The sequence below is a fragment of the Megachile rotundata genome, chromosome 2 (genome assembly GCF_050947335.1).
Source record: "Megachile rotundata isolate GNS110a chromosome 2, iyMegRotu1, whole genome shotgun sequence".
NCBI lineage: Eukaryota > Metazoa > Arthropoda > Insecta > Hymenoptera > Megachilidae > Megachile > Megachile rotundata.
The window spans coordinates 23553881-23567540 of NC_134984.1; the positions used below are offsets into that span (position 1 = coordinate 23553881).

A 13660-nucleotide genomic window follows, 5' to 3' on the forward strand; every position below is an offset into this window, starting at 1 on the left:
AGGTGAAATTCGATCGAATAGACCTCGTTAGCGAAACGTCGAAAACAATGTGTTTTTTCTACAGCGACGCGGTTATCACGGTCGTAGATACGCGGTAGTCAGCGGCCAATCTAGGTCAACGATCCGACGCGTTTCGTTTCCTTTCGTCTCTTTTCCTCGTGACGACGCTCTTTCTCCCTAGAGGGCGGAGGAGGCTCGATCGCTGGTCCGAGTTCGAAACACCAATCAGAAGACGTTTAACTGGCGAAAACACGGGGCACGCACGCGTTTTCTCCGTCTCAGCTGCGCGTTTACGCGATCCGCGCGTATATTCAGCGAGCATTCGCGCGACCACGATAAAGTAACGCGCGTTCTAACCGAGAGAGGTTCGGGCATCTCTATTCTTTAGTCGTTGCGCTGCTTCGGTGCTGTTCGGTCGCTCGCGTCAATTGGATTTACGCGAGTCCCCTCTTGTCTACGTTCGCGGAATTCGCTGCATCTTCGATACTCGACTCGTTCGTTTCCGAACCTTTTGTCCGTTTCGTCGCGCGTCTCCGGTTTGGAAAAAAGAAGAGAACGACGGAATCTTTTGACGGTACTCGCGATCGGGTAAGTAGCGTCGACGCGTCTGCTACGGTGCGATCGAATCTCCATTTTCGCGTGCAGTAACGAACGGTACGCGCATATGAATGAAAACGCGAGAGAGCGGGAGGCGCGCGCTTACGAGAGCCGTTTGCCTTCTTTATCTTCGCGCGTATCGCTCAGATAATTCGCGCGACTTAAACGTATCTTTGCGTCACTCGACCACGCGTTGCATCGAGTCTACTAGTTAATTCTGTTCGACTCTACGTATCGTAAACAGGACTTTTAGAATATGTCAAATTGTCCTTGACTATTACGTCGTTTGGACGACAGACGCGCAAGGAACGGTGATTTGTAAATGGAATTTAACGTGGATGCGCTTATGCGCGTACAGTTAAAAGATTTAATGCGTTTGTCGGTAGCGAAGCTCGGCACTTTGATTAAAAAAGTGCTCCTTCGGGTTGCGAGAATTAACTCGAAAATATAATGCTTCATTTTAACGGCGTAAAATTTCTTATTACTTATTGCGAAAGTTAACGTTAAAAGTATTATTGTAACCGCATGGTATCGTCATGTTTCGAGATAACAAATTAAGAAGCGTATCGTTGTTAGCTCGTTATTGTTACGAAAGCAGAAACGGAAGATTATCCGTTTTTAATTACGCGGACGTTTTCGATATCGACTTTTGCCTCGGGCTCGGACAAACGTTAGAGTCCGCTCCTCTGACTCATCGTCAGGATTCAACGTAGAAGGTAAAGATCGAGATTCGCGTCGAAAGGAACAGGTTAATTCGATCGCGAAAGCAACGTGACGATGTTTACAATCGGGAAGTAGGAAAAAAACAGGAAGGATGGTTTTGCACGAGTTAATTGGATGTCTTGGCTCGTGCCGTTTGGCACTGTTTCCGATAGGATTCACCTACACGGTTTCTCTCCCTCGTTCTCGCTTATTTTCGTCAAAAGCGGCAGCTCGAACGAAGCTCAAGGCCGCCGTTCGTTATTCATAATCCCAAATTTCCTCGAGATTTCCTGTGTCCGTTTTTGCTTTTCTTCGAATCGAGGTTGAACAGCGATTCGAAAATTTCTACGAGGTAGACGAGATACGCAAAGTTCAATGTTAAGTCCACGGCCGACGAATCGACCTGGACGGAGGCCAATCGTACGAAATTTCGATATCTTATCCGCGAATCGTTCATCTCTTTGCACTGTTGGACCATTCAGCGAAAACAAGAGTGACGGATGAAGCGATTAGTCCGTTTGAAAATGGGATTTAACGAGCTTCTATTTAGAAGCGATACCTATTCTTATGAAATTCTGTTCGAACGAAAAACACGGAAACCACAACTTGGAACTCGCTATCGCTCATCCGCTCTTCGGAAGCGCTGTGAAACGATTAAGAGACGAGGATAATTTGTTGCGAGCCGTGTGCCCGAGATACATTCCATCGGGCTCCGATTGGTATCCAGTAGCAGGCTATTCGTGTGACACGCGAGAAAATCTGTGGAAAAAGAAGAAAAGGACCGCACACGCCCGTTCTTGCGCGAACTCGTATTTTGCGTAGTTAGACGAAGTGCAATGAACTATAACCAACGCTCGGTCATAGTTACATATACATATGCATAATAGCACCGCCATGCGTACACGGCATATTACATAGTACCTTGCAGTAACGTATCGGTTGCTTTATCGTAAAACGAGGAGATCGAAAGCATGAATCGAAAGCAAAAGGAACAGAAGTGTCCCAGGAGAGTCGGAATGACCTGGTATCGAGCAGCAGCTGCGGTCCGCGTTCGCTAAACGATTACTTTCGCTCGTTGCTTTTACGTCATTTACCGTACATGCTATATACCGCGTTGAAACGGGCTTTTTCGCCTGGTAAGGCGAAGCGAAATTAAACCGCTCTTACAGTACGTTGCGTAAACGCGAATCCTCGTAATCCGATGGTTAGAGGTTATGCGAACAAATCGTGGCCTGAGAATATTTCATCGTTCGAATACGAAATTCTTCCGAACTGTCTACGAATACGGAAAAATGCAATTTCTTTCTAAAAGAAAAAGATATACGATAAATGACACATTGTAAGATTCATTAATTCGGTACGATGACGTTTGCATAAACTATACCGCAACTAGAAAGCGATAAGCTTCTCGAAGGGAAGGGGAAATTGTATGATTGTAAGTTACGTGACTCGATTCTAAAAGAAAGAAGAAGAAACCAGTTTTATCAGATTTTTTCTCCTCGAACTCCGAAATTTCCATTTTAGTTTCGTGGTTTTCGCTCGAATGTCATCGAGTTTAATCATAGCATACTTTCGGGATAACGTGGAACGATTCGAATTCTATTTAACGACACACGTCGTTTGCGATATCGTGTGTTCGTAGAAATCGTTGGTCGAAACGCACCGTTTCTTCCCGGAAACAGCTGTTTCGTCTTCTCTCCCTTTCGAGGAGAGAAAGAGAACTTGCCTCTTCGATCACGAATTCGCTTTGACTCGTTTCGAGCGAGAAAAGAATGATAAAATATTGACGCTAAGCAAAGTTTGCGATTAAGCCGCGATCAGTTGTTAGGAACTAGCGATGAATCGTTGATCTCGACCTTTGGAACCGCTGAAACACGTTAACGCGTAAGTGTACTAAAATCCAGGCAGAAACGTTCTCGCGTGATCAAACGTATCCCCGAGATGCTACCGATTTAATAAGAGAACGTTCGCTCGAACGAAAGAGATTCGCTTTGCAGTCGAGAACTTTGACGATATAATTCTTTGAACGATCGTGATAACGCGTACGTGATGTTTGTCACTGATCGAAATGTTAAACGTTAAATATGTTTAGGCCTGCCACGTCAAAATGTCAGTGAAAAAGAGCAAACGAACAAAGTAAACAAAAATATCGTTCCGGAATATTCCGAACAATTTAGAAAACGTACTATTTCAATGATCGAGCTTCTTGAAATTCGTCCAACTGTCTGTCACGAAAGCGGGTTCGTTCCTTTTTAGTTACGCAAGCTCGAATCGTTTTATACGAAATCTCTATCTCGAAAATTCGAACCGACAGCCCAACATTCGGCACTGTATCCTAAATTTAAATGAAATTATCGCGTCGATTAATCGGGACAAAGTGTAATCCTTCGTTTAAAATATCTGTCTCGATTCGGAGATTTTCCATTCTTGGAATCACCTTGGACGGAACGCTATACGTTGAATCTGCTGTTTTCGTAAATGAATATTGTTCGAAATTTACGCGCAACCCGTTTCTATGATCTGACGAACGTGGTGTAAATGTTTTATAAGAGGAACTTGGTAAGACGATAAAACGAATTTTACTTTTTGCCGTTGGTATCGTTGAAACGTGTTGAAAAGGTTGCACGCGGTGCTCGCGTGCGCAACCAACCGACGCGACGCGCCAATCCAACGTCGATTCTTCCACGTTTACGATTACCTAACAGTTTAAATGATAATATAACCCTACTTAATACCGTTACAAAATCGTGAATGCATGTTTTTGTACGTTACTTTTTCTCTTTCGAGAGAATAATCGAATAAACAATCACGTTAATGTAACAAATGCAACAATTACCGTGAATAGAACAGTACAGAGATTAACATACTTTAGTTATTTTTACGACGTTTATTCGCTTGAAGGTTCAACGATAATTAATTTTGCGGGAACAGCGATAAACGCGTTAAATATACATCGCGTTTCGTTTTTGTTTCGCAAAATAGAAGCGAGTTTACATAATAGACAATTATTTTCTGTTCTCGCATTTGTAGGATTTCGTTATGCATCGTAATTCTATAGGGGTTAAAGGATTTTCTCGAACGACGTTCGTCACGTAACGCTCTTCAGAATTCATATATTTTATCGAAAGCTTACTTTCGATTAATTCCTTTGGCGAATTCCTTTGTTTCGGGAGGTCGGTCATTAAAATTGCTTGTTACGTCGTAAATGAATGGCGCGTGATGCAACGAATGTCGAATACAATTAATTCGATTCGTTAACGACTACTCTACTTTCTTTCTTTTTTTGTTACAGATTTGGTGCGATTCAAAGGACGCGCTAGCGGCACACTTGGTCACGTGACAGTGGTTCTTATTGACCGACGTGTATCGAAACTCTGATTGGTTGGGAAGCCACACGTGACCCGTTTTAACGTCAACTTTGACTACCGTCTGCTGGTAGTCGGGTGGATTTCTCAGTAAACCATCTAAGAACAAAGAATTCGCATTTTGCTCGAGTTACGAGTGTATTTTGTTAGATGGATCGTATCGTTCAGCGAACTAAAACTTGTACTCGTTAGTCGTAATCTTTGGTACGCGTTCTGTGCGGTGAACTTGTCCTGTTCGAACTGATAGCCCGGCTTCGAATCCTTGACAGTTCCTTACCATTTCGAGGCAGTGACGGTTCTGCCGTGGAGCCGTTAACATTTCGTTCGAGCGCGTTTTGATCGCGATCTTCGATTCGTTTTGATCAAAAGCGTTCGATTTCGTCAATCTTGTGAGGTGTCGTTGCGAAACGATATCTCGATATGGTTAAGTAAATTTTCAAACTCGGTATATCTGGATTTCACCTCGGAATATCTCTCGAGAGATACGTCCCTTTATTCTCGCGGTAACTTTGAAATATTTTATTACACTTTCGCCGTTGCAACGCGGTGAAATTTGTCGAAAATATATTTGGGAAGTGGTTGTACCATACGTGAATTTAAGATGTACAGTATGAACTACATTGGCAAGTTTATAAGTAATTTTCGTGATTTCTATAATGAAATCAACGCAGCGACGCTCACCGGTGCTATCGATGTCGTCGTTGTTGAACAACCGGATGGATCATTTACTTGTTCACCCTTTCACGTTCGCTTTGGGAAACTCGGTGTTCTACGATCTAGAGAAAAAATTGTAAGTTTTGGCTCATTTTTATCATGCACGTACATAGTTCATCCTATTAAACTATCTTCTCTTAATGATATGTTGCAGAAAATTCTAGAATGACAATGACAGTATTCACCTCGCGTTGAACTTTTACAATAAATTGTTTTGAACTTTGTTTTCATATCTTATCTTTCATATTTTATCTTCCATATTTTATCAATCAGTTATTTCTGCATACGTAAATCTACTTTTAAATATATTAAGTTAAGGTGTTACAAGAGCGTATCAAATTGTTTTTTAATAGGTGGACATAGAAATAAATGGAGAACCTAGACAAATTCACATGAAATTGGGAGATTCGGGAGAAGCTTTCTTCGTCGAAGAAGTCAGTTCCGATGGCTCTCCAACCGATACAGAAATTCCACCGCATTTGGCTTGTTCACCCATTCCTGATGACAACTGTTTTCCACCATCTAGATTCAATCTTCTCTCCGACCTACCTCCCGAACAAAGGGACAAGATTCTCATAGAATCTGTTTTATCTATAGAAAGAGAAAAATGGGAACAAATGTCGGCTTTGCCAGCAGATCAAAGAGAGAAATTTTTAATCGAGCAGTTTTCTGATCTTCCTGCAGAGCATCGTGCAAAATGGCTTCAAATTGCATCATTAACTCCTGAAGAGAGAGAAGAAATGTTTAAAGAACATTTCGACGATGTATCTACGCTACAAAAGCAGCAAATGATATGCGAACAATACTCTGCTCTTAAAAGCGAGGAAAGAGAGAGATTATTTAAAGAAAATTTTCCTGAACTACCTGCGGACCAAAGGCAAAAATTTGAAAAAGCTCTGTTAAGAGATTGGAATACCAAAGGAGAAAAACATGATACCCTAAAGAACGAAGAAGAAATCTTTGATATGGATGGTATTAATGACGACGAAACATCTCCAACTCCGTCAACTCCAAAGTCCTTTGTGGCTGTAACTTCGACCGCGAGAATTCGCAAAATTAGCGTAGTGAAGAATGATTTTAGGCCAATCATAGAAGACGTGCAAAGCAGCGGTAAAGAAAAGTCGAGTGACGAATCGAATGTACCGACAAATAAAAAAAATTCAAAAGATGAAAATGTCGATGAAAGTAAGAATAACAGTTCGGCGAAGAGGAAACGAAAGAGGAAAAGTATCATGAAGAAGAAGGGATCTCAAAGAAAAACTAGCAACGGTAGCAGTAGTCAAACAGAAATGAGCGAGAACGATGCATCGATTCCGGATGAATCTCTCAGCGAATCTGTAAGTTGTTTAATACAGAAATTATAATCGTACGTTTCAGATTGTCCATTCATATGTATGAATCGATTAAAGATGTTAAAGGAATCCAGTCCAGTTGGAGAGTTAGAAAAAAAAAATGCTTCTGCCGAACCAGTGGAGATCTCGCTACAAGAAACTACAGAAAAACGGCCGGAAACGGATTTTCATTTCTTCAGTGATACCGAAGTTACGAAGTAAGTTTGACATTGTCTATACTTATAATTTCTATGTTCCATGTACACGTTTATGTTCGCACATAATTCGCGAAAAGCGAATGCAAAAAATTTATTTGCGTACAACATTAATGTTTGCGATTCTTTATTGTCATCGTATTTAATAGGAATCAGGATTCTAGGCCATGCTCACCCGTTCAGTCTGACACAGAATTTGAGATGCGAAAAATTACTCAAGAAGGCGCGGAACGAGAAGAAGAGAAAAGTCATCAACAAAGCTGGAGATGGGGTGAACTACCAAGTTTACCTCCAGAATCAACGCATCCGTCTCATAGGAGTTCAATGAGTTCATCGAGCGCAGTAAATCAGCCAAATAACAGTTAGTAGTTTTTTATACGTATAAAGATTTCATAATTATCGTACATTTATCTATTTTAGACGAGGATTAATACCTTTTAATAAGCATACTTTGATACGTTCTAAATTAACAGTTTATTAATCATTGTTTGCACGATAGCGGAAGCACATCGATCTATGCTTAGCGGTATGTTCTCGTTTATGAAGAAAACTTCTCGCGTCAGACACAATCCAGAGTCGGAAGGAATTTATCTTAGCGACCTTAATGCCGACGAACTGGATCCAGAAGTTGCAGCTCTCTACTTTCCTTCTTCTCATAGAGGCTCAACAGCCGTGAAGGGTATATCGTTTGTTTTAAAATACATATTTTTTTTCTATAGAAACGGATTATTAATTGCCTTTCATAATCATAACAATAACAAAATATGTGATTTATACGAACTTTATATAAAATCTACATGTAACAATGTTTCTTTTTTCAGATCGTAAAGGAGTAGACGAAGAAGATACCGAATCTGGTAATGGTCCGAGCTTACCTCAAAGTCCAAACAGTGTCGAGGGTGCCATTGGTGGACCAAAGTCGTTAGACAGTGATTTCGAAGAACCAAAACATTCTATATTCGATAACAACATGGATATCAGTTTATCCTTATGCGGTGGTTTAGATTCTGAAACTGGTCCATCTAAAGAGGCTTTTCGTCAAAATTTACTTCATTTCGAAGATATTTGTTCCGATCCAAAATTATACGAAAATCCAAATTTAGTAGTAAAAATTAATGGAAAGTACTACAATTGGACTACCGCTTGTCCAATAGTGATGACGTATGCTGTTTTTCAAAGACATTTACCACAAGGTACAATTGAAAATTTGTATGCACAATGCATGCCGTTACCTTTAATGCACGAAGAAAAAAAGCAGGAAAATATTGGCAAGCCTGAAGGTCGTAGTGGTTATAGTTCATGGTTTTCATGGAGACGTTCCACGCAACCGCCTAAAAAATCTCAGGAGCTTAATCAGAGTAAGACGCGTTAATATTTAATTTCGTTCTATGTTTTTTATAGCAGCAGAGGTCTTCAAAATTTTCACTTTACGCGTTACAGCTGATGGAACCACTGTACAAACTTCAGAACAATTGATCGATACGAAGGAGAACACACCAATAGATGAAACGCCAATTAGAGAAACTAAGACTGATCAGAACACAGAAGCTACAGCTATTACGGAAACGATAGTACAACGTCAAAAATTAACGAAGGATATGTCCAAACCTGAGAAAAACCACGAAAGGGAAGGTGAAGGCTACAGTGGTAGCGAGGATTCCGATAGCAATCAGAATGAATCGCAAGGAGTTAAAATACCAAAAGAAAGGAGATCGTACTACGAATCTACTGAAAAATATCGTAAAACCTTAAGATTGTCATCTACTCAAATAGTGCGTAGAATTTATTAAATTGTAACATACAATAACAAACAACGTAGTAATGTTCTTGTTATACATCAATTATCGTGTCTATTTTTTTTCAGGCAAGTCTTAATTTGAAAGACGGAGCTAACGAAGTTGTTTTTAGCGTGACGACAGCTTATCAAGGCACGACTCGTTGTAAATGTCATATTTACAAATGGAGATGGGATGACAAAATTGTTATTTCCGATATAGACGGAACAATTACGAAATCTGACGTATTGGGCCACATTCTACCGATTGTTGGTAAAGATTGGGCTCAGTCAGGTGTTGCTCAGTTATTTACAAAAATTAAAAATAACGGCTATAAACTGCTTTATTTATCCGCAAGAGCGATTGGACAAGCTAAAGTTACGAGAGAGTACCTGAAAAGTATTAGACAGGGAGATTTATCGCTTCCCGAAGGACCGTTGCTTCTAAATCCAACGAGTTTAATTTCAGCATTTCATCGTGAAGTCATTGAAAAGAAACCCGAAGAATTTAAGATATCGTGTCTCAGTGATATTCAAGCTTTATTCCCGGAAGGTTCGAAGCCCTTCTACGCTGGTTACGGCAACCGAATTAATGTAAATATTTCTTTATTTATTTTCTTATTTAATAGTAGCATGTCTCTTTAGAGTAAGAACGAATATTATCAAAACATTGTCCCTTTTAGGATGTTTGGGCATATCGAGCTGTAGGAATTCCTACTATGCGCATATTTACTATAAACCATAGGGGAGAATTGAAACACGAATTGACACAGACATTCCAGTCCTCGTAAGTACCCGTATACATTCCTTTTACACTATTTATACTAACTTATATTCAACAATTGTACAAGAAATTACATAAAACTTATGCTTGTACAACAATTTATATAAGATTTTAAGTGCTTCACTTCAGAAGTATATATTATTGTTATTTTGAACGTGACAGTGAATTTTGTCGAAAAAAAAATTAAAGTCTTTATAGCCTGTTGCATGTTAATTTTTTTAGTTTAGGAACAGTAGGTACACATTAGTGTATGTTAAAATGGATGAGATTTAATTTGTTAATTAGCATGTTTACGATCATTTTAATGCAAAAGAGAACATGTCTAATTTCGTTTAACAAAAAAAAAAAGGGTGGAATATTTTACAAGAAAGGAAGATGCGTTTATCATGTTGGTAATTGAGAAGGAAAAGATATTGATGGGTCGGGTGTTTCTGTGATTGCAGTTACGCATGTCAGTGCGATATCGTCAATGAGTTATTCCCGCCACTGCCCATGCGAAACACCTACTGATGGCGACACAACCATAGCTGTTTCATTTTATTAGTACAATTAATAATGTTTCGATAGTAACAATTAACAGTATATTCGTGCCATTGGTACTGCGTTCGATTCATTAGAATTGGTAACATTTACTACCTCATGATTGGAATATCGTTCCATATACATATTGTATTTTGTTTAACAATTTTATGAATCTATGCTCTGACTCTAAAGTTCTATGATAACTTGACGTTATGGTCAGTAGTACACGCACTAAAGATTTATGTAACGTAACATATTTCTATACATATTTATATGTATCTGATAGTCTGTGCGGTGTACAAAATAAGCAGACGTAGAGAACGGTACACCTATAAGTAGACATTAGAAACATTTCCAATGGCAATTCTTTTATTTCTCTTTTTAAATTCTTTTTTTTTATGAAGGCAAATTAGAAGTTTAGCTTATTTTCTTAAGTGAATATTATTAGAGTTATGCTTTGAGGTATTTGGTTGTGCAAGAACTTCTACCTATCTTCTTATAATTTATAGGGTAAGCACTCGTTCTTACACAACTGCTTTTAATCATTTCCATTTTCATTAGTTTATTCATCTTAAACAATCCTAATCTTTAATCATTTTCCTGAAGGTTGGGCATATGGAATGAAATTGCCGTCGAAATTAATAATTTTATTTATATTTATTTGAAAACTGTTAATATCTTTTATATGTGTTACTGTAGTGCAAAAGTTTGAAGCTTGTTATTACCGCGTGTTACATAGTTTTCCTCATCTTTTGTCTTTTTTTTTTTAATGCACGAATATTCAACCAAGTACTTCGAACATACAACTTTTATTTTACACTCCCATTATTTTCCCCCTGAACAAAACACAAATTAATTATAGAATTCCCAAACCGTAGCACTTTACGTATTCGAATTTGGAGATAATTGGTGCAATAACAGAACGAAAATTTTTACTAAAAACTCGTTCGTTACGTGTGATAACACAATACTTGTACATCTTATCCAGTTCAGTGAAATATTTAATATTGACCCCTACTATCATGCTCGTTGACTTTCATCAGCGAATATCTGGAACGTTAACGCACGTATTCTCAATTCGTTTATATTATTCTTTCAGATACTCAAACATGAGCTTTATCGTCGATCATCTTTTCCCAGCTTGGAGAGAAGACGCAGCGGACGAATTTAGTCATTTCGCGTATTGGCGGGATCCAATACCGGAAGTACCGCCACTCGAAGAGCTTTATACTCAGAAGCAAATTATTTAGGCAGAAATGCGCGCTTTTTACGTTAAACTAGAATAGTATTTTACTCGTAATTCGATAACGATCGTTCGTATTTAATCACCTTTTATACTCTGTGTGGTAATCGATCATAGTGTTCTTGACTAATGCGACTTGTAATCGTTTCTATATACTGGATAATCGTATCCTCCTTAGAGATCAAAAACCAACAAACAACAACATACAGTTGCATAAACAATACCTTTTTTCAATGACACGAGATGATTAATGGATGATCTATAAGCAAAACATCGATCCACAATTGAATTTACACATTCCACTCGTATTAGAGTAGAACGATGATAGTAGTTACCAGCAACGCTAAATTGGGATTAAGTATAAGTTACAATGAAATAATTACGTCGGCGAAAAAACACAATACGTGCTCCTTAACTGTAAAAGGAGAGAAAAAAGTTGGTTGTATCAGTCGCAAGCTTGACAAAGACTAAAACGAACTGCTTACATGCCGTGATCAAAAAGCAATGCACGCGTTTTCTCGTAAGGTACTATCCATTAAATGAATAACCGAAGAAAGTTTACGCGTAAAGTGATTCATTGATGCGTTTAACAAAAGAGGTTCATTATGCCAGAGAGTTTTGCTTATTAGTCGAACATAATATAGTTTAATACGTGTAACGTATTGCTGTTTATTCCTGTAAACTTTCATTTTATTTAAAACTTCTAATAATCCGTTAATCATAATCGTAATTGTAATCACTCTAGTACGCGAAAATGTAAGGTATTATAATATAATTTAAATCTTTATGTTAGATTACTTTTATGGAATATTTAGTTAAAGAAATGTTTATTTATTTTTTTACAAGATCTCTCCATTGAATTAGTGTGCTGTGAGATTGCCATATCCTAGAATATGTAATCATTTATGTATTGTGATATTTCGAACAAACTACTATTTCCTTAACAGTCAGGACGATCACAGTGTATAAGACGAGTTCGTGCGAAGCACGATCAACGGATATTTCTATAGGTTTTTTTCTGTCGATATCACTCTGACTTCTCTATACAGTGCATATATCTTTAGTAATGTAAACGTATCGTTAAATTGATTTTAACGTTTGTATATGACTTCGATGTCTTTCAAAGTGCATCACCTGAAGGTACGTGCTAACGAAGTAGATTAGGTTATTATTCTTTTCGTTACGAAACTGTCGTGATAAAATTTAGGAGGAAGCCAGTTTTTTAAAATATCTCTTATAATTCGTATCGCCGACAGAGCGAAAGTACAACTATTTTCGACCAAAGAAAATAGGATTGCAAAGTATGTTATGAGTTTTAAATAAACATCAACGATTCGTATTCAGAATGCGCTGTTATGAATAGAACTTAAGAACTTTTATTATTTCGAGTAATTATTTGTAAGAAAGAATATCGATATCTCGACATCAATTTGTTGCTATTCGCTACTAAGAGTGCTAGAGATGCAGGTTATTTGATGGTACAGTATTGTATTCTAATTACGTGTTGACAATTTTTGCTCAATGCAAAAACGATTCTTGATGATTTATTTCGTTATGCAAAACATTAGGATAAACAAACTAAGCAATGCACGACTAATATCCTTGGATTAAGACATAAGGTAGTAATAATTATTATTGCTGTTGTTAATATTGTCATGACATTATTCTATGAATATTAACAACAATAATAATTATACGTATCGCATCCATTCTATAATACGTAATAACCAACCGGCACGAACGTATGGATGTGCGAATTATGAGGTTTAATTTTGGGTAGTATTTTTTATTTCTGTTATTAAGTATGTTACTCTTAGTACAAATAAATTAAAATTTATTTATAATTTCGTTCATAGGATACTTTGTAAGATAATTTTGTATGTATTTACGTAGGCGGTATTTTCAAATTGTTATGTATTAACGAATTTTTAATCAAAGAAGTAACAACAATGAAATTGCACCCGATTGTACGTGTTCTATCGATATCAACTCGTAATATTTCAAAGCATTCCGTAGTAATTATTGCAAATTAAGACCTGAAATGCTTTCTCGCAATAAAAATAAATACTGCATGATCGAGTTAAAACGTTTACAAAATAAATACAACTTTAAACAATATTACATATCCTTTGGTGTTTTATGAATTTTTACATTCTTCTCGGTTTTTAATCATACACTGGGTAACACTATTGTTATGCTTAAATCTCGAGTCTATTAAATATGTTATCGGACCAAAGACGATAAAGATACAAGTTTTGCAACGTAACAGAGTGCTTTGCACTTTTTCTAGCTCCACGTATTTTGTTCTACGTATTATAGCATAAAGTCTCGTATGTTATAATCATATATATTCTGAAGGTTTAAATATGAATAAATGGTAAGTTAATATAAAAACGATAATGAATTTTTGCGA

The 13660-nt window shown here is 37.6% G+C and overlaps 1 protein-coding gene across 5 annotated transcripts; it reads left to right on the plus strand.

The window, feature by feature from the left end:
* The first annotated feature begins 216 nt into the window (after positions 1 to 216).
* Lpin (phosphatidate phosphatase LPIN) lies at positions 217 to 13365 on the plus strand. 5 transcript variants are annotated; one of them, XR_013041651.1, is made up of 12 exons: positions 219 to 588; positions 4592 to 5454; positions 5732 to 6715; positions 6788 to 6927; positions 7074 to 7285; positions 7424 to 7603; positions 7746 to 8282; positions 8365 to 8696; positions 8789 to 9292; positions 9382 to 9485; positions 9926 to 10514; positions 11104 to 11281. XR_013041651.1 is itself a non-coding variant. In XM_012293945.2 (11 exons), the coding sequence occupies exons 2-11, from the start codon at positions 5266 to 5268 to the stop codon at positions 11252 to 11254; spliced, it is 3207 nt and encodes a 1068-aa protein (XP_012149335.1). In that variant the 5' UTR covers positions 218 to 588; positions 4592 to 5265; the 3' UTR covers positions 11255 to 13365. The 5 variants fall into 5 exon arrangements, 4 of the variants coding, with proteins under 4 accessions (XP_012149337.1, XP_012149335.1, XP_012149336.1 ...); XM_012293945.2 differs by lacking the exon at positions 9926 to 10514 and having other exon boundaries at positions 218 to 588; positions 7746 to 8117; positions 8326 to 8696; positions 11104 to 13365; XM_012293946.2 differs by lacking the exon at positions 9926 to 10514 and having other exon boundaries at positions 218 to 588; positions 7746 to 8117; positions 8329 to 8696; positions 11104 to 13365.
* The last annotated feature ends 295 nt before the right edge of the window (positions 13366 to 13660 follow it).